General features: G+C 37.4%; 1 protein-coding gene across 2 annotated transcripts in view; it reads left to right on the top strand.

Moving 5' to 3' along the window:
* HS2ST1 (heparan sulfate 2-O-sulfotransferase 1) overlaps positions 1–25,642 on the top strand; it is a 170,787-nt gene extending 145,145 nt beyond the window's left edge. Inside the window, exons 4-7 of one of the 2 annotated variants that reach the window (XM_047083788.1) lie at positions 8,099–8,237; positions 18,787–18,884; positions 20,558–20,715; positions 21,706–25,642. In XM_047083788.1, coding sequence (XP_046939744.1) covers positions 8,099–8,237; positions 18,787–18,884; positions 20,558–20,715; positions 21,706–21,932 — 622 coding nt within the window. In that variant the 3' untranslated portion in view covers positions 21,933–25,642. Of the gene's footprint in view, positions 1–8,098; positions 8,238–18,786; positions 18,885–20,557; positions 20,716–21,702 lie in introns of both variants that reach the window. The other variant, XM_047083787.1, reaches the window with a different exon arrangement.
* The last annotated feature ends 748 nt before the right edge of the window (positions 25,643–26,390 follow it).

Here is a 26,390-nt window from a genome sequence, read left to right as displayed (position 1 = left end):
GAGTTGAGTGAATTGTTACTGATTCAGATACTAAACATTAACTTTTTGAAAAGCATGTAATTAAAAGGGAATCTCCAGAATATTATGTACATGAAATAATATATTCTTATTTCTAGCTCCACAGTACTCAAGATGTTTCAGTAAAATGGTAGCTTTAAAGTTAGATGTACATTTTTCTGTAAATAATTCATAATGCAATATTGAAAACATTTTATGGGCAGCTTTAAAATAAACTAATTATTTTTTCCTTGCAGAGGCACTGAACCAATTTCATAAACTCGATTCATATGCATATTTTCCCTGAGGGCTGCATTATCCTTCAATTGAATGTTTGTTACTCTTTCACCTAAATGATTTATTTTTTCCAAATACAGCTTGGTTTCTAATACTTGAGGTTTCCATTATTAAAATAATATATTGAGTGCTTTTGCTTTTGGCAAAAGTCTTGTACTTGAAGCTCTGGTATATGCTAGGGTTCTTGCAGATGAAAAAGTTACAAAATTTCTTGAAAAGATTAATCTCATTTATTAAATACTAACGAATATTTAAGATTTTGAGTATTTTCATAATGGGTCTCATGCTATTAGAGGTTAAAAATATTGTAAAATATTTCAACGGACTTTTACAAGATTTTAAATAAACACCTAAAAGAAATCACCTAGAGGAAATGTATTTTGATGTATATCATCAAGAACTATGGTAGATGTAACTAGTATCTTTTAAAATAAATTTTAGTGTAACAGGCATACTCACCATGAATGACTAAGAGGAAAGAAACATAACCTTACTAATTTTTAAAATACTTTATTCTTCAAAATGTATTCTGGACTGCCATAGTACTTTGTGGAGTCCACTAAAATACTTGCCTTTAGGAGAAAACAGTTGAATTTGGTGAAAGAAATATTTAATCACATAGCTTTTCATTTGTTTTAAAAGAGTCCCTGAAAAGCATATAAACTCAGTATGTCCCCAGAAACCCAGGAAGCAAGATAAAGAAATCAAAAATGAAAAGTGGTTTCTGGTTTAGACCAATCACTAAGAAACACACATTTTATATGTAAGCCTATATGTGCTCAAGCCATGTTTTGGTTATATTTATCTGGTTTTATTCAGGACTTTAGCATAATAACAGAAATATCTTTGTTCCAAGTTTGTATTCCTGTCCTGTCTTGCTCCTTTCTGTCTTAGTCTTATTCTTGATTTTTTTTACTCTCGATTTTTTTTAGCATATTTCCTCATTCTTTTTAGTGTACAATTACGTTTTTTTTCTATTCAGTTAGTGAACACCATAATTTTAAAATAATGCAGATATGATCATTAATGTCATGAATGTAGAAATTTTCCACTTAAAAAATTGTATAGGTTGGACATTTTCAAAATGTCCTAGAGTACAGGCCACAAGAAGTTGAATAAGTTGTAGTTCTTGTCTTCAGTGAGTTCACGGAAGCCCCATTTTTTCCCCCGGAATTATGTTTTATTATAAACAGTGAAAATATTACAGATCATCCTCCCTTTTAAATTCATACTCCTAACCAGCACCATCTATTACCTCCACTTTGATTTTTTTCAGATTTTACAAAATAAAAACATTAGAACATCTCTTTGGTTTATTTCAGTGACATTTGCCTTTATAGTGAATAATATTCAGCTAAAAGAAAACTGTTCATGCTGGTTTCGATCAGTCTGCTGAGATTGTCTATGACCTAGCTACCTATGGCTAATATGTCGGTATCTGTCTTAGCTATTTGGAAATGATTTTTGGTACAACAGTTTTATTCAGGTACATGTCAGGTGTGTACCTTTGTGGTTGTCCCCAGGAAAGAGTATGGGTTTTTATCACTGTCATTTGGTTTGTCCACATCACCCCTGTTGTCTTTTTCAGAACAATTAAGGTCAATCAGTAAAGCACAGATACGTCAGGACAAGAGACACATAACTGAGTGCTTCACTAGGTCTAAGGTATCCTAGAGAGTAATAAAGTGACAATATTTTAGGCCTAATATAGTTTGTCAGTCTATAGATTTAGGTGAGATTGTCCGTTTTACCTTGTAATTCTCTCCTGAGCCGGTTGAAGTCAGCACCATTTTCTATAGCTTTCAACAAATACGTCACAACACTAGAGAAACATTCCTTATTTTAATCATTACAGGCAATATGCGAGAGTTGCCTTTTTATTGACCTCGTACCACCAGCCCTTTTTACAACACTGATCCCGTAGACTGCTAGGGAGCTGTCTCTGAAGCCAGCCAGACCTGCAGTTAAATCCCTTCGGTTCCTTACCGGCACGTTACTTCAGGTCTGCATTTTCCCCGTTTATAAAGTGAAGATAATTAAAGTAGCTACTTCGTGGTGGTTGTGAGGATTAAATATGATAATGTATATGAAGCAGTAGGTTCTGTGTCTCACGCAAAGCAGTGTTAACGTTCTTTTAAAATTCTGTCTCCTTTCATTTACCACATTGTCCTACCGGTGTTTTCTTCTTCTCCCTACCTGAATCTGTGCTGGCCCTTCCTGTTCCCAGCTAAGGTATTGCTCAAGACTCTTGTGTTTGCCTCCATTATTCCCTTTTGGGAAGTTTACCTGTGTTTATTTATCAAGACATCGAAGCCAGAACCTAGAGTCCTCTTGGACAACCCTTTTCTTCACCACATACTTTTTAATTAGTCACCAGGTCTTTTGAGTTTGGCTTCTTTCACTTAGCATAGACTTTTGACATGCATCCAATTTATGCATATTGGTAGTTAATTCTTGGATAAGTAGTATTCCATTGTGTGCATATGCCACAGTCTTTATCCATTCACCAGTTTCTGCATACTTGGGTTTCCAGCTTTTGTTGATTATGAATAAAGCTGCAGAAACATTTGCACGTAGGTTTTCTTGTGTTTTTGTTTTTTAATCTTTATTTATTTTTGAGGGAGAGAGAGAGAGAGACAGAGTGTGCACAGGGCGGGGACAGAGAGAGAGGGAGACACAGAATCCGAAGCAGGCTCTAGGCTCTGAGCTGTCAGCGCAGAGCCCGACATGGAGCTCGAACCCACAATCCGTGAGATCATGACCTGAGCTGAAGTTGGACGCTTAACCGACTGAGCCACCCAGGCTCCCCTGCACTCAGGTTTTATGTGAACGTATGTCTTCGTTTCTCTTGGGTAAAAGCTACAAGTGGGACTGCTAGATTTTATGGTAACTCTAGGACACTGCAGAACTTTTTTCATGTGGCTGTGTTACTCTGCAATCTCACCAACAATGTATGGGAGGCCCAGGTGCTGTGTATTCTTGCCACCATTTGGTATTGTTAGACCTTTTTTTAATTTTTTTTTTTAAATTTGGGCTATTTTAATAGACGCATAGTAGATGAATGCCCTTTTTTAGAGATAAATAATTACTATAAAAATCACAACATCACCAGCGGAACCAACAAATACCAACAGGTCATATACTATTTTCAAAACAAGACACCGGGAACCTGCCACACTGGGGAGGATTTGAAATTTCTGTGAACCCTTTAGGGCTAAGAGAGTCTGGAATAAATATATATTAGATGGGAGTGTCCCATCTAAGCAGTGAGACTGCTGCTTTCCTAGAGATGTCACACCTAGTATAAAGCAGAAATCATAAAGCATTGTGCTTCCTGAAGGCTAGTCAGCCCTCTTTGAGATCTGTCCAGCTTGTTGAAAAGGTTCCTTTCAGATGTTCTGGGTATGTACTTGCTCTATTGACAATTCTTGATGCCTGCTCATCTATCCGAAATATGTAGGGTGTGTTTGTAAAGAAACGAGCCGAGTTTGTGTCCATGCTTTGTCACTCCACATATGCTGATGTGGCAAGAGCAAGGTTCCTAAAATGTCTTGTTACCAACCTGCTGCTCACGTTAGACTTTTGCCTTTTGATCTTTATAGAACATTACAGATGCCTACCAAATGATGCTGTTCTTTTCCTAGGAAGATCATGTTCTAACAGGTCAATAATAATAGTTTATATTTTTTTGGAATGAAGATGGGTTGTCTCTACTTCCACCTGAGCCCTCCTGAGGAACAGTTCAGATGCCTGGTCAGGTTAAAGGCAGAGTTTACAACCATAGAACACTTCCCCCTGTACAAAACTACTTGGTTGGCAAAAGAATTAAACCCATGAACCTAAAAGTATGCCTGTTTCCTAACCAGCTGAGCTAAACAGTCCAGATGCTGTCTTTACCATGCCTGTTTTCTGTTAGAATCTCTTGCTTTCTTGTCTATATAGCCATATCCTACCTTATAACCATACCCTACCTTATAAACAGTAGTCTTATCCATCTTCAGAATGAGTTCACATGTATTTCATTGAAATCATACTTCATAGAGGTAACTGCCATCCAAAGCCATGTTCCAGAAAGTCATCTTCCAGACAGCAAGGAGAATTTGGTAAAGTGCCATATCCCCTTTTCACTGCCACTTGGTAAGAATTGCTGTCTGTCCCACATGTCGGGGACTAGGGGGAAGGAAAAAAGAGGAAGCAGTGGTGGAAGATGATATGGGAAGGAGGTAATTCCCAAGAGAATGACTCAGAGTCGTCAGTGGCTAATAATGGAGAAGATGGTAAGGGGGTTCCCAGGAAATCCCACAGTCTGAAGATTGGAGCCCTTACCCCACGATCTTGTACTTTCCCTTCCTTGTTGCTTCCAGTTACAAGACTTTCCACCTATTTCATGTAGCACCTGTGTATTCCTGATGCCTCCCCACCTCTTCTCACTGCTGAGTGCACTGTCCCACAGAAAGTCTTCCTAAGTGGTTACTTCCCAATAGTCTGTTCAATGTAATTCTGTGATATTTGACACTCGTGTGTCTGGCGCTGTGCTGAATACTAGGAACAAAGCCATGAACAAGAGGGAAACAGTCCTGCCCTCATGGAGCTTCTACTGTAATGCCCAGTGTGACAGTGCCATATATTTGTAATGATATTGTTTCCTCTTTTAAAACACTGTGAAAAAAATTTTTACTGCATTATTGGTTTTATAGTTTTATGAGTTGTTCACTTAAAAAAATGCATCCCAATTCTGATCAACAATTCACAACTGTAATATTGTAATTAATGTTTTACAAAAGGATTCTCTATAGTTTTCAGTATTTCCATGTGAACACAAATTTTAGTGCCCTTAAGTGTTAATGGTGAGAAAAGAACTGAAATTCAAGACAGTTGACCACTTTTTACACACAAAACGGTTCTTGTAGAATACAGCTTATTTGTAGGTTAGAAACTTCCTGTTTAGTTAATTTTCAGTAATTTAGAGACTGAAAGAATCCAGTTATCCAGGCACCTTGCTTTTTCTCTTATCTGTAGTCTCTTTCACTACTCATTTGCTTAAGAATTAAGTATAAAACATTTATAGAATGCCCGCTGTGTGTAAGACATTGATTGCAGTAGGCAGAAATAAGGGGGAGACATGGTTGGTTAGTTTAGCTATTTGCTTTTTAGTGCCTTCGGAAAAAGATTTTAGTAAGAAGGGAAATTTAAATTCTAAGCTATTCACTAAAATGAAGGTTTCTGTGGACAGATGAGTGGACATACCAGGAGTGGTTTAAAAGAATAAGCAACTTTCACTTGTCTCTTACCAGAGTCCTACAACCCAGGCTTAGTTTTATCATTTCTCATCGTGATTCTTATTTTCAGAGAGATTGTTAGTATTTTTCTAATCTTTCAAATTAGTACTAATTAATCAGTGGGCAAGTATTTATGTATACTAGGCCTTGTGAAATCTATAAAAAGAAATGTAGAGTACTGTGCCTATTCTCAAATGGTTGATCATGGTGCTAAGGAGAAAATTCTCAACTTACAAGACAAGTATGAGTAAGATAAGCAGTGGATAGACTTGCCTGAGAGCAGTAGCTCCTGGGTGCAGGTGTCCGTGAAAGCAGATAGTACCATGTGCCACAGGCTGTCTAGACTTTACAAGATTGCATTATTGGCCCTCTGTGTTTTGCTCCAAAACAGCAGCCAATGGTTGTTTTTTCCCCTCCTGCTTTATTGAGATATATTGATATATGTTGTGTGAGTTCAAAGTATACAATGTGATGATTTGATGCACGTATATATTGTCAAATGTTTACCACAATAAGGTTAGTTAACACATCCTTCCCCTCAAATAATTTTCATCTTGTTGCTGCTGTTACGGTGAGAACTTTTCAAAAATCTATTCTCATAGCAACTTACAAGTTTACCATACAGTGTTGGTAACCACAGTCACCATGCTATACATTACATCCCATAATGATACTTCCCTGCTGACTCAGTCAGGCTGCCGTTCTGATGCTCATAAAGATCTACGGGGCCCACATGATCTGCATTTCCTCCACCCCACCTCCTTCTCTCTCCATTTCTGATTCTGCTGCAGCCAGGCCCATCTTGCTATTCCTTGAGAACACCTGGCACCTAGCTGCTTAAAGGGCTTCATACTCCTGGAGTTCCATCTTCCTGGAACACTTTCATCTACATGGCTCCCTCCTATCATCACCTAATACTAGTGAGGCCTTCCTGGAAAACCCTATTTCTGAATTGTACTCTTCCCACCTCTCCTGGCAGTCCCTGTTCCTTTCCCTTCATTCTTTTCCTTAGTACTTTTTACTATGTTTATGTTGTCTCTCCCAAGTAGAGCGTTGGCTCCACAAAGCCAAGGAATTTGTTTTTCCCATGGCTGTACTCTTCATATTATAATAGTGCTGGCATATGCAAAAAAGTATTTCTTTAAATTAATTAATGTGACAGAAAAAAATGGAAAAATGAGACTGGCATTCTGGTTAAGGAAGACCGAATGAGCGAAGGCATGCAAGGAGGAAGAGGAGTAACTGTATTAGGTTGGGGGAGGTAGAAGAGGTGGGCCTAACCATAACAGATAGCTGGCTTCTTCTTTGAGGACAGTTAAAAATACAGTTAGGTCAATAAGGTGGTGCCTGAGACATAGGCCAGAAGACATTAGCAGCCAGGCAAAGGAGTTTGGATTCGATGTCAACATAAACAGTAGAGTTATTTCATGTTTCTAAGAAGAGTGATCTAATAAATGGTGTTTTAGGAATATCAGTTGGGAATTGCTCTAAAAGGTAGGTTGGAAGGGAGAAACACTGATGCAAGAAAACCAGCAAGGTTATTGCAGTAATCCAAACCAGAGACCTTGGGAGAGGACGGTGGTGGAAAGGAAGGGAATGATGAGGACAGGTCAGATCTGTGGGGAAGCCAACAGCAGAAAAAAATCAAAGGACTTGGTAACTGTACTAAGTGAAGAATAAAGGAAAGTAGAGATCAAGATAACACGAAGGTTTCAAGACTGGGACAAGTGAGGATGTTAGAACAGGAGCCAGCTGGACAATTCTAGGGGCTGCATGGGTTGCTAAAGTAAAAGCCTCTGTGTTTCCTTTGTTCCTTCAACTCTTTCTCATTCCCCAAGGAAACAGTGCTGAAACCAAATGGCTTTCACTCTTGTCTTTAAAATCAGCAAGAGCATGGGGCGCCTGGGTGGCTCAGTTGGTTAAGCGTCCGACTTCGGCTCAGGTCATGATCTCGCGGTCCATGAGTTTGAGCCCTGTGTCGGGCTCTGTGCTGACAGCTCGGAGCCTGGAGCCTGCTTCAGATTTTGTGTCTCCCTCTCTCTCTGCCCCTCCCTAGCTCACGCTCTCTCTTTCTCTCTCAAAAATAAATGAAGATTTAAAAAAATAATAATAAAAATAAAATCAGCAAGAGCAGAAGGTTGACTCCAGTGGTCATATTGTGTGGACTTAATGCTGTATCCGTTGATAATGTTTGTCTGGTTTGGTGGGCCAGAAATGAGAAATCATTGCTATATAAAATTAAGATGTTTTATGTAATTCTTGCCAGTAAAATTTTAAAAAATTATTTTTGTTCAAATTTCCCTTCTTTATCTTCAGCAGTGATTTTTAAATTCTTATTTCCTGGTTATCATATTGTAACAAATAATCATAAACTGTTTCCTAATCTCCACATAGTCTATTTTATTTAAATAAATGCACATTCTTCTTTCCGTAAAGAAGTAATAATACCTCAAACTTACAATTTCAGGACACCCCAAAACAAATGACAATATAGATTTCACCTTTTACGTTTTGTTCTGTTTCAGATTTGGTGTGAAGAAGAAGCCAATTTACATTAATGTTATAAGGGATCCTATTGAGAGGCTAGTTTCTTACTATTATTTTCTGAGATTCGGAGATGATTATAGACCAGGGTTAAGAAGACGAAAACAAGGAGACAAAAAGGTAATAGTTAAGTTTTAAGATGTTTATGAAAGGTAATTGTTTATCAACTGCAATGAATAATTGCCTTTAAAATTTATTATTCATTATGAAGATACTACTAGCTTATTGTGGAAATTTTGAAAAGAACTCAAAAGTATAAAGAAGCAAAAGTCAAATATAGTTGATATTTTGGAGTACACATAATTTTTTGTCATTTAAAAAATATTTTACCTTAGTTCTAGAGCTGAATATTTCTTTTACAATAGTCCTAACTAACCGTTTTCTATGAGACGATTATAATTATTCATTCGTATGATGGTTTTGAGTAAGTACTTTGGTTCTCTTAGTCTTAATGATGGCAGTTTATATTGATTTGTGCTCATTGGTTTAGGAACACTGTTTCGCCAAAGCAGCTGTTTTCTTCAGGCAAGATGTGAATAATAATCTTACTTATTAATAAGCACGTTCAGATTTGGGTTGTCTTCTATTTAAGTGCTCCTCCAGAGTAGCACCAGAGTTATTTTTCTGAGAAAGCAAACTGATTTGTCAGTTTTCTGGTGGAACACCTTTACTGGGACCCCATTGCTCACAAGTCTGCCCAAGGCACAGGAGACACCATCTGATGAAACCCAAGACCGACTTCTCCTGCCTCATTTTCCCTCAGGCACCCGGTGCTTCAGCCACATGAAATGTCACCGTCCTCCAAACTTATTATTCCTTCATAATTTTGGCACACGCGTTGTCCCCATATTTAGAATGTCTCTCCTTCACTCTGGAAAACTGTCCACTTTTAAGGTCCGGCTCAAATGTTAACTGTTCGACAAAGTCTTTTCTGGTGCCCCATAAGCAGTTAGCCGTGTCCTTTTTAAGGCTCCCAGGGCACTCCATTCAGACCCTTTTTTAAAGCATTTATTTGTGATATTTGAGTTATTTGTTTACATGTATGTCTTCTCTAAAAGCTTGTCAACTCCCTGAAGCAGGGGCTGTATTTCATTCCTCCCTGTTTCCCTAGTGTTAAGCACAGTGCCCAGTTCATCTGTTAAGTGCCTGGCAAATGAGTTGAATGAGTGAATTCTACACCTTTTAATGTATTCTTTTACGTAAAGAATTGCGTAATCATGATGCTAGATACTGGATATGATAATTAACATCCAACAATTACTTTTTCTCTTAAGTTAGATGGGCTTTCTGTGTCACGTGAGCGGGTGATTTTCTTTCATTTACTTTCTTTATAAAATCTAATAATAAAACTCTTTTGTGACCTAGTACTTCACAGTTTATTGATAGTTATTTCTAAATTCACTTTAATGCTTCTTTCTCCTTTCCTTCCTTTAGTGTTTTAAAAGTTTAGCCTTCTCATTTACACTCTTTTTACTCAGTAAATGTTAGTATTCATCTCCCTCCTTTGACCAAAGGAATATTAATGTCAGTAAGGAAAAGATTTACAGTCACAGAGGTTCCTACATGCACTGTCTGTCACTGTCAGCCCTGGATACCATGGTTTAGTGGTTGCTGCCCTATGTAGTTTGGGGAATTAGGTAATAATAACACTTAATATAACAACAATAATAGTTCACATCTATTGAGTGCTTATTGTGCATCAGGTACTGTTTTAACTTATATATATGTATTTTTTCAGGTAGCCTGTACAGCATTTCTGTAGGGTGGGTACCGTTATTGTCTCCACTTTACAGATGGGGAAGTTGAGGCACAGAAAGGTTAAGTACCGTGCCCAGTGTTAATGCTACCAGTAAATGGTAGAGCTGGAATTTAAACCCAAGTACTCTAATTCCAGAGCTCACAGTCTTAAGCCCCCTGTACCCTTTATAAAGGAGGGAGGGAATGCCAGATGCTACCCAACATTTGTATGTGAGAGTTGTTCCAAAGTGGCATTTTCAATGCCCACAGAAAACTTCAGGCATTTTCCTTTCATATTTGAAAGTTTCAAGTAGATACGCCCTCTCAAGCCTAGAGACTTAACCATTCTTCCCCCTGATATTATAGGGCTTGGTTTGTTTTTGTTTTTGTCTTCTTATGTCATCATAAAATACCTATTAATACATATCTGTATTTAGATGTAATATTAGTAACATCAACACAATGCTATTACCTTAATTCTCATGAGTACAGGGCCATATACAAATGCTTTATTACAACAATTACTTCATCTTATGATAGGCAAAATGGACTTTTTGGTCTTGAAACGTATTGAAATATACATTTTTAATAATTTGGCTTCTTTCTCATGACACGAGTGTTGGCAACATTCTCGGACCTAAACCTGTATGATGTTGTTTTATTACAAATAACTCCATATCTAACTGGCAAGAGCTTTCATTAATTAATAAACTCGTATCCATAGAGTTGATAAGACTGCATGGCATATAACATTTTTTAAATGGCAGGGCACTTGAAGATAAGGGGGATTAAAAGGTGGCTGTAATGACGCAGGAAGTACCTGGCAAAGGTTGGAAATACCTTGCATTGGCTTCACTTCCATTAAACTGTATATTGTTGACATCTCAAGTGATGCTTGGAAGCATATCAGATAATATGCAACTATTATGTTTTAAACTGCAGTACTCCGTAATCTACATTGCTCCCTCCTTACACTGCCAAACAGTCATTTCAAACACATTTCAGGCATATGCATGCCTATGACAGCTTTCAGTTGATCTTGTAAGGAACAAAAGATTTATTTGGGAAATTTCAAATACTCTGTTCTTTGTATTTTGTAACTGGAGTTTTGCTTTAGTATAATCTCTGGCCAGCATCTGGAAAGTAGGGATATTAAATAACCTAAAGATAAGCAATAAAAACCTATATAGAGAAATCAGTGATTCTCAAACTTCATAGTGTCAGATCTCCTTTTGCCCTTAAAAATTATTAAGGATCTGGAAAAAGCTTTTGTTTGTGTGGGTTACAGCTGTTGATATTTAGCAGTATCAATAAATGTATCAATTTGCTGGGAAATTTAGAAAATATTAATTTAAAGGTAACAGTTGGAAGCCCATCATATGGTATCATAAATAATATATTTTAGTGCAAATAACCATTTTCAAAAAAATATAGAGTTGTATCTTACATTTTTGCAAGTTTTTTTTTACAATATCTGGCTTAATATGGACAGTTGGATTTTCATATTTGCTACTGAACCAGTGTGTTGAACATGTTCCTTTGGTTGAAGTATATAAAGAAAATCCAGATTTGCACAGATACGTAATTGGAAAAGGGAGGATTTTAATAGCCTTTTTAGAAGATTGTAGGTGTTCTTCTTAATATTACACTAAAACCTGGCAAGTAGTAGTTTCTTAAAGTCTTTGAAGTGTGGAATCTGAAAACACAAGCAGTGAACTTCTTATGCTCTGCTACATTAAAATCCATTGATATATTTTATACTTTGAATGGATTTTTTAACAGAGCATAATTTTGTAACATCATGCATTGGTCATTGGAAACATACTCACACACACTGAGTTATGTGGACCTTCCAAATGTTGACGCATTTGATTATATAGTACCAGAATATAAGACTATTCATTAATATCACCACTGATCACATCAGAGAAGTCTTTAAGTATTGGGAAACTGTCAAACTTACGGTGGCAGATCAAGTTTTCTGAAATTTTATTTTTTTGTTTGAAAGCTTAACTTTTGTCACTGCCACAGAATTCTCAGCCTCAACACTGTTGTTTTGGGCCAGACAACTGCTTGTTGTGAGGGGCTGCCTATACATGTAGGATGTTTACCAGCAGCTCTGATCATTGACTAGCAGCATCCTGTCCCCCCTCCCCCCCCCCCACCGCCACCCACAGTGAAAACCAAAAATGTCTCCAGACATTGCCAGATGTCACCATTTGAAAACACTTGGCTACTAACACTGTCGTTTTCTGCCGAGTGACAGGTACACTGTTGATTTGGAGAAAATCTCTACCAAATATCCAAGTTTGAATAACCATGGTTTGTCTCTCAGTCCTTCTTTCAATGTAGGCCTTCCTGTGGCTTCTAAATAATATTAACTGCACCTATAATTCTCATCACTCACATTTTCTAAATATGTAAAATTTATTTTATAAATCTTTCAGGTTTGAACTCCCCTATAGATTGTTAAACAGTTTTTATTAACTATTGTTTTATTAGCAGAACACCAAGGTGGGGTTATTCTTAGAGTGTTAACTTGCTGTAAATAACAATGTGAAGGAGAGTCAGTTTATGTTGTTAAGTACTCAGTGGTCCCAGGGATTACAATTCCTACCCCAATTTGTATTCTTTTTTATTTCTTACTCTAAATTAACTAGACTTAATTGACAGCTGCTGTATAATAGTGAATTTAGAATATTCTACCTAAAAATATGTGTTAACTTATAAAAGATAGTAATGAGTTTAGAAGAAATCCGTACTACCTGATCCTGCCATTAACTTACAAAATATCGCCTCCGAAGTTCTTAGCAATTCACAACCCCCTGACCATGGTTTGTATATAGAGCATGAATTTTACTATTCTGTCTCATAAAGGCATGTGAGAAATTACTGTTTGCATAGAAAGTATTTTATTATATAGAAAAAGCATCACAGGAAAGCAATATAATTCTTTACAACTCAGTAAAAGGTACACAAACCAGAGTCAGCCTTCACTTGTCTTCTTCCCAGGTTTCTGATTGAACCATAGGTGTTTCCTTTCACCAAAAGAGAGAAAACAGGAGTTTAAGAAAGAGATGATGAGTTCAAACTGGACATTATCTTTAGTCATGTAGAAGTAAGTGGAGTTAGCCACTAGAAATTGTATTTGTATCTCAAGAAATAGGTCTAAACTAAACTATAGATTTGGGAGTTAGCAACATTAGGTGGGAATTGAAACAAGAGATTGAATGAAATTGCACTTGGAAGACATTTAGAATGTGAAAAGAGGACCAAATGAAAAAGAAAGAAGAAAGTGAGGGGGAGCAAGTATGTAGTTCTGGGGACTGCTGGCGTTTAAGGGGTAGGCAGAGAAAGAGGAGCATGGCCAGGGGGACTGAGGTCCAGAGAATCAGGTCCTTGAATGAGGTCCTTGAAATGGATGGGAAAATAATTTCCATTGCAAAGAAGTTAGCACATTGGGGATTTAAAACTGTCCCTTAGATTTGTCAATGGGGAGGTCATTAGGGATGTTTGAGAAAGTAATATAAGTAGAATCCAAAGGGTCAAGGAGTAACTGAGAAATGAAGTTAAGACTGAGAGGAAAGACTACTCTTGAGATAGAAGTTTGGCTTTAGAAGGAACAAAACACATCAGGAAATGTTTCTTTAAGATGACAGACACTTGGGCATATTATGTATCCAAAGGGAGCAGGGGTGATGGGTGATACAGGAGAGTAGAGAAAATTGATGGAGCAGGGTCTTAGAAAGGGGTGAGGATGGTATTCAAAGATAGGAGAAGGAAACACCTCCTTAAATATGAGGGCAGCAGGGGGCTAGAGATGCAGATAAGCTTTTGTCTAAGCAGGAAATTGAGGGAGCTTACTCTTAGCTTTGGTTTTCTATGTAAGTTCATTTGCAGAAAAGGGTTTGAATGTAAATATAATTGTCATCACTATCAAGCATCAAATTTTGATTAATTTTTTTAAACTTCAATTTTAAGAGTTAAGTATCTAAACTAATAATCTAAATAGTCTAGAGAATATTTGGACTTTCATGCTTTTAAAAGTATCTGTATCTTGTTGACAAAAAATTGTTCTTTCTAAACAAAGATGGCTTTTAAGTGAAAAAGGTGATCATAATTTTTTGTTTCTTTGGTGTACTGAACCAGGTTTTGTGGGAGAGGAACAGAGTCTGGAGTGTTTTTATTTGTTTTTGCCTTTTATCTTAAGGACTTGAAATTTTATAACAGAAAAAGATTTATGTATAGAAAATCCTATTTCTGAAATATGACCAAAATGTGTGCAAAGCTAATAAAAGCTAGCAGGTAAGCAGGAAAGTTTTGATGACCATGCATTTGAATGGCATGTTCTGCTATGAATACAGAAACCCAAGTACTAATGTCACTGTAGAGGAGTCAGTGAAACAGTTCATCTTGATTAAAATCTTAGTGGACCAGTTTATCAGGGTGATGTGCTAAACATGGTATTGAGTTATCTTAATTTGGTTTCTCTTGCTAGGAAATGCTTTACTTTATTCATCAGATATTTACGTAGAAATGGGAGAATTTCTGTTATGCTAAGACATGGCACACTCATGTATGTTCACCAGTTTTTTATTATTCATAGTCCGTTGTTTCCTCCACGTCTTCCTTGCTACTGGCCATGTTTAGATCGTCTCTTTTAGTTGATGGGAACAAAACTCTGCCCCCAAATGATAAGAAGGAACCACACAGGAGGCAAAACCCGATCTATTTTTCCACCTTTATATTGTCTAATAAAATATTTGGTAGGTGAATTAGTTAAAATAGATGCTAAGCTTCTAAAAGAAAGAAGTCCAAATAATTTAAATAATATTTTTATACTTAAAACCCTAAAAGTGAGGGGCCCAGGCTCTTAGAGCAACTAAGCTCCACACTGTTATTCAGGGACCTAGGTTCCTTCCATATTGTTATTGTGCTGTTCTTTAAGACATTGTCCTTATGTGCTTGGTTGAATTTGGGTCACCACTATATCTGCCTTCTCGCTTGTGGGAAGAAAGGAAGTAGAAGGCAAGCAATTTCCTTTTTTTTTTTTAATTTTTTTTTTTAATGTTTTATTTACTTTTGACAGAGAGAGAGAGAGAGAGAGAGAGAGAGAGAGAGAGACAGAGACCATGAGCGGGGGAGGGGCAGAGAGAGAGGGAGACACAGACTCTGAAGCAGGCTCCAGGCTCTGAGCTGTCAGCACAGAGCCCGACTTGGGGCTTGAACTCATAGACCGCGAGATCATGAACTGAGCCGAAGTCGGACACTCAACCGACTGAGCCACCCAGGAGCCCCGCAGTTTCCTTTTAATAACCAAATGACCCAGAACCGGTTCACATCACTTCTGCCTCCAATGCACTGACAGGAGCTTAGTCACATGGCTATACCTAACTGTAAGAGAAGGTAAATTTCTATGACTCTGGAAGAATGGATTTTGGGAGACTCCCAGAATGGGCTAGCAGATTTAAAATCACTGGCCAAAAGTAGATTTGAAGAATATCTACACATTTTATTATTTGAAATACAAAAATACTTCAAGAGTTGAGCACAGGAATTAGGAGTTGGCTAACTATAGAATTTAATACATGCTTATTCATTAATCTGTTTTAATTCCAATAGTGGATAAATTCCCAAAGTTGTCCACAGAGCAACTCTGGAAACTTCTAATACTGTAGCATTTAGGGGCGCCTGGCTGGTCAGTCGGTAGAGCATATGATCCTTGATCACAGGATTGTAAATTCGAGCCCCACATTGTGTGTAGAGGTCACTTAAAAATTTAAAAATTAAAAAAGGAAGAAAAAATACTGCAGTATTTTAATATCCTAGTTTCTTCTATTTAAGCAAAATCTTTTTAATGTTTGAGTCTTACACAAAATGGTGGTAGAGATTGTGCATTCACCCACAATCACCTTAATAATTCGTTTATTTTCTATCTGGGACTTTAATCAGATAGAGGCGTAAAGAAGCAGAGCGCTTCTTCTGAGCTTCAGAGGCACCTCACTATGATCTAGGATCTTTTTTAAATTGGATAGGCATGGAGTCAGAAACCTTCCAATATATCATCACTCAGTTCATTGAGCCAAAGATTTCTGGGAAATTGGAACATGGTAGAGATACATACATCAGTTGTTTTATTTTTATGAGCTACAAGTTGGCATAAATGATAATAAAACTACTTTTTAGAAAGTGACTTAGGCCAGCACATCTAAGTCAGACCATCTAGTAAGATTGAGCAATAACGTTATGGCCACTAAAATGGGGTTTATTGAGTCTGAAGAGTAAACTGAGGTGTTTTCACTTTATTTGTGTATATATAATTTGTGTATCTAGCTATAGAGAGATCCTAAGAGAATTTGAGAGAACTCTAAGGACTGTCAAAATGCTTCATGAAAAGATGTTACTGCCCCTATCTTCGTCCTCACTGGAACTGTGCCTTTAGTATTTATGTAAGTTCCCTGCAGTGCATTTACAACTACTGATTACGCAGACAATTTGCTTGGCAGTAGATTGTGTGTGGTAAAGGACACAAATGCATACTGCATGATCCCTCAAAGAACTTCTCTTTGTAGTTGAGGAGAGAGAACATAACACACATAAAAAAAAAAAAGTACATGAAGCAAGTTCTTCAGGTAAAGATATATATGTAGATACAGATACCTGGATCCTAAGAGATGGCTATTACAAGGCAGTATATCATTAATTTATATGAGTCCAAAGAAGGTAAGAGTCACTTTGGGCCAGAATCATTGGAGAGAGTAGCTTCATGTAAACTACAATGGTAGAAGGAAGGCACTTTCAGAGGAAGTAAATGTAGTCAACAAAAGTATATAGATTTAAGGTACATATCACATGCTTGAGAAACTACAAAACAGGCTAATCTGGTAAAGATGGAAGTTACACATGGAGATGAGCTAGACTAGCATATTGAGGGCAGAGTATGAAGCATTTCTTAAAGCCAGAATAAAAAATTTGGATTTTTTTGTTGTTGTTGACACACCGGAAACCATTGAAGGTTTCTGAGTAGAGGATGTTAGAAGTGACTCCTTCCACTAATCTGATGCCTGTACAGAACAGGTTGAAGGGAGGAAGGTGGGGAGCCCATTAGAAAGTGATTGTAACAATGGAAACACAGCATTGTGGGACCCTGATAAAAGCAAGGTTGAAAAAAGAAAAGATAGATTGGAAAGACATGACCTCAATGATGTTAGGGGAGAGAGAAGAAGGAAGTGTTAGGAAATGTTCTGAGATCTTCAGTCTGAATTACACAGGCAGTGTAATTCTGTTGCCTGAAGTATTGAGTATGAGGTAATAGTGGAAATTCAAATGAAAATGCACACGAGGTATTAGAAGATGAAAAGTAATGGATCTGGAGGTACAGATTTGGAAGTTCTTTGCCTAGAAATTATAAATGAAGCCAAGGAAGTAGGAAATGTGAATAAGCTAAGGAAGGGAGTGGGCAAAGAGAAGATAGTTGAGATGAATTTCCGTAACTATTAGGAGGACCAAAACATGCCTTCAAAGAAGATAATAATAATACATTCAGAAAGGTACAGAGAACCAGCAAAGCCAGAAAGGGCAGTGTCCAAAGAAGTAAACAAGAATCTCTTAGGGGCAGAGAGACCAGGAGATTTCAGAAAGGAGAGGGTGGTCAAATGCTCTGAAGGTCAAGGAGAACAAGAACCAACAAGACATTGTACTTGACTATTAGGGAGGAGGGGAGAGAGACAAGCACAGACATAGATACATTCTGTTTATCAAATGCCTACAGTGAACCAGTCGCTGTGGCAGATTCTTTTACATCCATGATTTTATTTCTTCCTCAAAGTAAAATCCTGTCCTGCTTTTTTAGATAAGGAACAAACACAAAACTTAGATTTTCTGGGTTTAGGGTTCAAACCCAAGTCATAGATCTTTTTACTGTATCATGGAAGAGGTCATCGGTAAAAGAAATGGGCAGATTGTGGACTGTGTTTGCTGTTGTCTTTTGGATGTTGCCAGAATAAAGAGACCACCCAACACTGGGTGTAAAGATTTTCTTGCCCTGTTCTCAGATTTTTGGTTGAAAGGGCCCTTTGAGTTTATCTAATTGCATAGATTAGAAACTGAGGTTTGGAGTCCTTAAAGACTTACTTGAAATATGGTCAAACCTGCTTCCAGAAACTCAAGAGCCTTGACTCCACTCTTTCACACTTTGTCCTCTCAGAAATAACAGGTGGCATTTGTGGGTGTCTCATCACCACAACCCGAGTTCCCAAGTTTGGTCTCTGGTATCTCAGTGTCATTTCAGGTAGACAGGGCCTACTGTTAAAATGCCTGTGGCAGATAGTAACTGCTTGAGGAAGTGGAGTTGATTAATTTTACGTTCATACCCTGTGAGTCTCTTTTCCTTTTAATTAATTCAGTCAGATACCATGGACAGGAGGGCACGCAAGTCATAAGTGTCTGAGGTCATTTCTGCTTTTTGTACAACGAGCTTTTGTTTGCTTTAATGAGAAAAGGAGAGAAGACTTAAGTGTAGCCCTACTTTATATTCTTCTCAAATGGTTATTTCACATAGAGTATCTTTAGCTTTATTTTTATTTAATTTCCTTTCTAAGGGGGATAGAAATTACAAATACACAAATTCAACATAAACCAGTATTTACACTCAAGGACAAATTATCTGAAGCGGGGGAGAGGGTTCAAGTCATGCAGTCAAAAAAAAAAAAGCCCTCTTATATACATTGGCATAAAACAAAGACGGGAGGAAAATCCATGTATTTTCCTCAGTATCTGAAGTATATTTTCATAACCCACCCATCTCTTTAGTTCACTAGCTCGTTCCACCTGCTGCTCCGCGTGTATTCAATGACTTACTTACCCTGTTAGGGTAGTTGATAGGTGAGACCTGGGTTTAGGGCTCATGTGTGCTGCTTTGTGTTTATTCCAGACCTTTGATGAATGTGTAGCTGAGGGCGGCTCAGACTGTGCTCCGGAGAAGCTCTGGCTTCAAATCCCATTCTTCTGCGGTCACAGCTCGGAATGCTGGTAGGGAGATAAAGCTTAAATTGATGCTCTTCTTTGTTTTCTCTAGCATCTGTATTTCACAAGTGTGAATGTATTCGTCAAGGGCTAAGTATAGGGAAATAGTGAAAGACCAGGCTAAAAATAACATGTAATTAAGTAATTTCTAGTTTTATAGTTACCTTTAAGTGCATTGAAAAGTTTCTTCATACATCTTATCCTTGCAACGTTTTCTCAGATGCTGGTTTTTATTTTTTTATTTCTTTATTTTTTTTTTCAACATTTATTTATTTTTGGGACAGAGAGAGACAGAGCATGAACGGGGGGAGGGGCAGAGAGAGGGAGACACAGAATCGGAAACAGGCTCCAGGCTCTGAGCCATCAGCCCAAAGCCTGACCCGGGGCTCGAACTCACGGACCTCGAGATCGTGACCTGGCTGAAGTCGGACGCTTAACCGACTGCACCACCCAGGCGCCCCTATTTCTTTATTTTGAAAGAGGGAGAGACAGAATTCCATGGAGGCCCATTTGTGCTGTTAGTGCAGAGCCCAGTGCAGGGCTCAGGCCCGCGAATTGTGAGATCATGACCCAAGCCAAGATCAAGAGTCGGACACTTCACCGACGGAGCCACCCAGGCACCCCATCAGATGCTGGTTTTTATTTTTTTGTTTTTGGTGTTACATGTTTTGCTCTATTCCAGCAGAGCTCTTCATTTAGAGTTCAGGGGTTATTTCATAAACCTCGTTTTCTCCTAAGCTTATTGTTTTAGCCACTCACGTTAGATCAAGAAAAGGCTTAGTGGGTAAATCATTCACCAGGTTTTACTATTAACTGACTTTTTACTTTGACAGAAGCCAACATTATGGTTGTGGTCTAGTTTACCAATAAACGTGAGGTGGAAAATAAAAAGATATTTTATCTTCAATAAAGAGTTTATTTCCTCAGCATGTGCAGAGTTTACAGTTTAAAAAAATGACACATTTTTATACATATTTATATGTTCTAATCAATCATTTTAATAGGAAAACTAGAAAGGAACACAAAGTATCTTCCTTAAAACTGTGGCGAGAAATGCAAAGAATGCCTTCATTCTTTTCCTCATTGTTTGAGACATGTTACTGGATCACTATGCGCCTTAAGTTCTTAATAGATTATATCAGAGCATAATAACAGCATAACAAGCATAGGAAGAACATCTTCTCAATTTTTAGTCATTTCCTTAGAACAGGGATTGACAGATTACAACCTGGAGACCAAATTTGGCCCATCACCTGTTTTTATAAAGTTTTACTAGAACACAGCCATCTCCATTTATTTACTTATTGTCTGTTTTTATTCTGCAAAAGCAAAGTTAAATAATTGTGACCAAGAACACATGGCCTGCAAAGCCTGAGGTATTTATTACTCTCTGGCACTTTACAGAAAAAGTTTGCCGACCTTAGAGCAATAAAGGGTATTGCTCTTTTGGACATTATTGAGAAGATTTTAATTGAACTTCTTTAGTTCCATAGATTCATAGAAGTGGGAGGGACCTTTGAAATCAAGTACCCCTCTCCCCACGAGGAACATTAATAAAAGAGCATTAAGGCTTTGGATGGACATGTGTTTGTTTCCTCCATAATACATAGGGTCAGAGGCATCAAAAGTTCTTAGCAGATTTCACAGCCAGGTTTTTAATTCCTTTTCTTTGGTTTTAGGAATGTGGGAAGCAGGTGGGCCATGGATCAAGCCAAGTATAACCTAATTAATGAATACTTTCTGGTGGGAGTTACTGAAGAGCTTGAAGATTTTATCATGTTACTGGAGGCAGCTTTGCCCCGGTTCTTCAGGGGTGCTACAGAACTCTACCGTACAGGTATACAAAGGATGGGTTTCTTTTGTAAGCTGTCCTTAACTTTGTTTGCAACTTGAAAAATATGTGTGATTTCAGTTTCTTGAGTAAAGCACAAGAAATAAGTCCAGAAAAGCAGGTATATTGCCTATTTCTTCTTACCATTTTCAATACAAAACAGTGCCTGGCACACACACACACACACACACACACACAATATTTTTTGAATAAACATGCATTAGATGATAATTAGAAGGCATTGTAGGAATAGTGGAAAAATATGATCTGCAGAACCAGCCTTAGTTAGAAATGTGTAGTATTAACTAATGGCAGATACCAAACATTATGACCATATTGCACCTTAGATCTACCTGCCAAACGCTGTTTAAAGTAGGGGTGGGATGGTGAGACTGAGTCACGTTCATGATGATCATCAGCATGTGCTGTGTCTGTCATGGTTAAGTGTGCTTCAGCAGCCTTGACAGTGTGACATATGCAAAAGTGACAGTGCTCTGGTCCAGTCCGATTCTGATTTTTTCCCCTGTTCTTTGCAAAGATGCAGTCTAGCAACTTCCTAGAGTATGCATGGGCCCTAGCTTCTAACACAGAGAGAATGCAGGTTATGGTAAAACTAGTATTTAGTTTGAATATTTGAATATCTAACTAGTATTTAGTTAGATATTTTGTCATATTTTAAAAAATAAACTAGTCAGAACACCAAGCATTTGAGACTACAGTATGTAAGGTGACAGCCTACTCTTTACTGATGGTGATCCTTATTTTTATTATTTGACAGCTAATTAAGTCTGTAAACAGGTTGAGGATTTACATTATGAAGGAGTAAACCACAGTTCTAGTAGGTTCAGGGCACCATTTTTGTCTGAATGATATTAATGCAAAACAGTTGTTACCCGCCCTTCAATGTGCCACATTGACTTCATCTTTTCACATAAAGAAGCATCCATCGTTTGTTCTCACAAGTATTTACCTCTTCTCTTTCTCATTTGTAAGTAGGAAAGAAATCTCATCTTAGGAAAACCACGGAGAAGAAGCTCCCCACTAAACAAACCATTGCAAAACTGCAACAGTCTGACATATGGAAAATGGAGAATGAGTTCTATGAGTTTGCTCTGGAGCAGTTCCAGTTCATCAGAGCCCACGCCGTACGGGAAAAAGACGGAGACCTCTACATCCTCGCACAAAACTTTTTCTATGAAAAGATTTACCCTAAATCGAACTGAGTACAGGTGTGACTGTTCGATTCTTGAACTAAAACTTTGACCCTGTCTTCACCTTAGTTCTCAGCTCTACAGCTCGGTTGCTGATAGGTGTATAAGACAATTTGTATTGAGCCAAGTTAGGAAACAGAAACACCGAGGAAGTAGATACTGGCTGGTAAGTTTCAGTGGCCTGAGAAGTTTAAGTTTCAGCCTTTTTTCTTTCTTTCTTTCTTTTTTTTTTTTTTTTTTTTTACCCCCCTGGTTAAATTTTCATGGGAGTTATAATCTCCTGCCTGGAAAAAGCCTACACATCACCTAAAAATCAACACATAGCAGGTCTAGTCAGAGGCTAAATACAATTTCACAAAAAAGTTCTGATACTCCCTTTTTGATAAAGCATTTTTTTTCCAACTAACCATGAATGAAGATGAGTCCATTTGCTACTTCCACCTTCACCTGGAGGTTCGAGATACACACCTGTACCGAATAGTGTTATTAACTGTTGGGCAGTGTGTGCTTTGTTTTCATGAATCCTGTCTCATGAAATTTACTGGAATGTTTGATCCTGTTTGCTGAGAATGTCTCTGCTGTAGTTGGAATTGCCCATATTTATGTAGGCCGTTTTAATATTCTTTTAAAAAAAAAAAAGATCTTTAGTGTTAAAAACCAATTTTAAAATAATCAAAGCAGTATTTCTCATTCCTGTCTCCCCACTACCTAAGACTGGGGAGACACTTCAAAGAATGCTGATGTTTTAGTTTAAGACTTCCACACATTAATATCAAAAAAGTAAGTTTAGTATTTGTTCCCCCATGGGTTATTTGTAAAGCAGTGAACTGACATTGGTGATTCCATATTATAACTCCATTAGTGAGCTGTGGTATGGGTAGGATTTTCCTACTTCTTCTGTACTTTTACTTGTAGACTATTTTTACTAAGGTGCTTTATAATGTGTTTTAAAGCATTGCATTTACAAAAAAAGAAAGGAAAATGCTGTAAATATTGCATATTTTATGTATTTGGACCAAAAGGTTAGACGTAATTAGATAAAAGTGGTTTTGCACCCGTTTTATTAAGTCAAGTAAAATCATCAGACCTACTGTTCTTGTAGTTCTCATTTAACTTTATTGTTAAGACATCACTGAAATGAACTTCAGTAACCTTTCAATTTTGATACACAGTACATTGTTCATAATTGGGGCAGTAGCTATAGTGGAAGGAGTACTGGACAAGGAGTCAGAAAATTTGATTTCTGGTCCTGGCTCTGCCGCTTATCAGCTGTGTGATCTCGGGCAAGTCACTTAACCTCTCTTTGCCTCAATTTCCTCATCTTGAAATGAGGATACTAATACCTGCTGTACCTACCTCGCAGGGGTGTTGTGAGGATTACATGAGATGGCATGTGAAAGCACTTTGAAAACTGTAATGCGCTATATAAACGTAAGGTATTATGGAAACATCTTTAACATATGGTTTCCTACCATTCATTTTTTTAACAAAGAAAGGGAAAAGTCCACTTATTAGCTGGTTGGGGAAAAAAGTGAATCTTGATAGAAATTTGTGTTTGATAAATATCTTCTCTGTTTTATCTTCTCTGTTTCAACAACTATGGAAATACGAAACACCTGTGAACTAACTCTTAAAGATTCATGAACAGCTGCTTGAGTTCAGGAGGTTCCCTGTTTGAAAAAGACTTTCTTAGCTGACTCAGGGCAGGGTACAATTTGCTCTTCAACTTTGGAGAGACTTGTCTGGTTTTATTTTCCATTACCATTCAGAAATGGTAGCTCTTTTTTACCTCTGGTTGTTCAGGTATATTTTGCAGAGTTTCATTACCCTGTGCGTTCTTTGCCATCTTTCCCTTCTTGGAGTAACTGAGATAAGATTTTTAGACACGTTTTCTAAAAGAATAATCTTTACTATGTTTAGTTTAAATAAACACTATTCCTGAACAAGTCCTCACAAACTAGGCAAACATTTTAGGCAGACTACTCTAAAGGTTATTAACTGTATGGGAGGTGAAGAGGGAACACTACTTAATGAAAAAACATAGACTTAAAGAAAAGCTAAAGGAAGTTGGTGGAAGGAATCAGTTTAGCGCCCTTCCCTCCCACCTCCAATACTAGGAGGATATTAAGAGAACATTGGCAGGCACACTTTTCTTACTTGGCTTTCTTTCTTTCTTGTGTATTTATTAACTTTTACAGATATTTGTTGAAAATCTATACAAATTATTCCCTTGCCCAAAAGTAAAGCACCACCTTAAGGTGATGTGTCTGACATTTATTCTGCTAAGGAACCCCCAGTATGCAGGTTACTCTTGGAGTACATGCTAAAATCTTCTTGAGGTGCACTAACTCTTAGGAAACTAGAGTAGTATGGAGTGCCCTACATCATGGGTTCAGTCAACTTTTCCTTTGAAGATACAGAGAGTATATGTTTTAGGCTTTGCAGTCCGTATAGTCCCTGTCAAAACTACTCAACACTTGTCATGTTAACACAAAAGCAAGGATAGATAGCACATAAATGAGTGAGCATGGCTGTGTTCCAATAAAACTTTATTACAAAAGCAAGTGACATGCCAGATAGGGACCATTGGTTGTAGTTTACCAACCCCTGTAATAGATCATTATTTATGGAAAAATCATTTTTAAATCTGTATTCTAGTGACCTAAAAGTTTATATACTTCCAAAAGCTCCTAACTTCTATCCAAAGAATATCTTTCTCATTCGGGCGGTCTCTCCCACAGATTCATAAACTTTCATGAGTTAGATTGCTTCCAGGTGAGCATGTTTTCTTTCCCAGTTTAACAGTTTGGAATAGAGGCATTTATTCTGTCATCTGGTAGGATAGGTTAGGGAGTATCCTTCCTGGAGACTGAGAAAGGGTTAGATTTAATTCTGTCTGGTCCAATACAGCCCTAGGAGTCTGACAACCGCAGAGTCCTCGTAATACCTAACTTTATAATAATAATAATAATAATAATAAAAACATAGAACCACTGAGACAATAATGTATTTTTTAAAAGTGGCAAATGTGGTTTCCTTTTTTCAGCCTTTGCGCTTTTTCAGTATTTTGACCATAGGGAATTTTTTTTTTAATAATACAAAAGCAAATTAACCACTCTGTATTGTAAAAAAACGATGTTGTGTGTGTGTGTGTGTGTGTGTGTGTGTACATCTATGTTTATTTCCTAAAAGAGGAAAAAGTACTTTTTTTTTGTTCAACTTGTATCAACTCCTGTTTTCTAATTGCTGTGAAATGGCAACTGTTGATAAATTATTGTGACTTTTAAAATATAATGGGGAGGATATATTTTGGTTTTACGGAGCTTTAATCTGTAAAGTATCACTTAAATATATCTGATAGCAACACTTAAAATATTGCATGGGGATTACTTTTCTATCATCCATACCCATCTGTGCAACTTTGAACATACTGGGTGCTTCTGAATTCTTGGTGATTGGGTTTCAATTATTGAAAATCAGAGAACTTAAACTTACTGACTTTTAAACTTTAAATTTTATTTTGTAGTCTTAAAATTCAGTTAATGCCTATAATTTGAAATCTGGTGTTGCTCTTTCTCAATATATGTCCTACTGGAAATTCCTGAAATTGTTAGTGCCATCAGTGGTTTACAAACAGTATTTTGATATTACAGATGATTTGCTCATTGTATTTGCATAGTTAGAAAGAAAATAGTTTGTAGACGATGATTCTCTTTTTCTAATAAAATGAAATAAAAGTTCTTAAACGCACTAGAGGATTTAACTAAAGGCTGGTTCCCAAGTGCATAGCTGGTATTTTAATTTATATTCAAATTCTATGTAGAGAACATCTGTGTAAGCCATCTAGGTTTTCCCATTGATCATTTCCAACCACACCTATGGTCCTAGAAGCCTTTATTATGAGAAGTAGGGTATGGTACTGTAACCTCTTATGAAGTTTGTCTGTAAGAGGCCCAGGTGCTTCTACTTTATGGTTTGAAAATCCGCCTCTTCATAAATTAGTGCTATTCACTGTGAGAGGAAGCAGGGCGATCGCTGTGAGAGTTTCGCATCCATTTACCCTCTGCAGAATTGCTGTACCAAGCCCACCGAACTGCTGCTCAGGCAGCCTTTTGAGGGAGAAGCATCCCTGTTTCAAATGCACTGCCAATTCAGCTCCTCTGGAGTGGAGCTTACTTTCTGGTTTCCTGCAGTGGGAATTTTAGAGCTTGTAATGGGCGATCAGTTAGTCAGATTTATCCTATAATTTAGGTTCATGCAGCTTTGTGACCTTTGCAGTACTATTTATAGAAGGACCCTGATGATGATGATCTCTTTAAAACACATAACTGGTGAGCCTATGATTCAGACCTACCGGTGCTGTCGATCTGATTTTTTAGACAGCTGCCCTAGCTTTCTGTTGAGAGTCGGGAGCGTGAGCATCTCTAAAGCAGCATTGAATGTAATTTTGAGGAACATGGGTTGTATATT

This window comes from Lynx rufus, unplaced genomic scaffold (genome assembly GCF_022079265.1).
Source record: "Lynx rufus isolate CCGP_SWC_20201006 ecotype Redwood Valley unplaced genomic scaffold, mLynRuf1.p SCAF_2, whole genome shotgun sequence".
Lineage (NCBI taxonomy): Eukaryota > Metazoa > Chordata > Mammalia > Carnivora > Felidae > Lynx > Lynx rufus.
The sequence above is the reverse complement of the archived record's forward strand: the minus strand, read 5'-3'. Positions and strand labels throughout refer to the sequence as shown.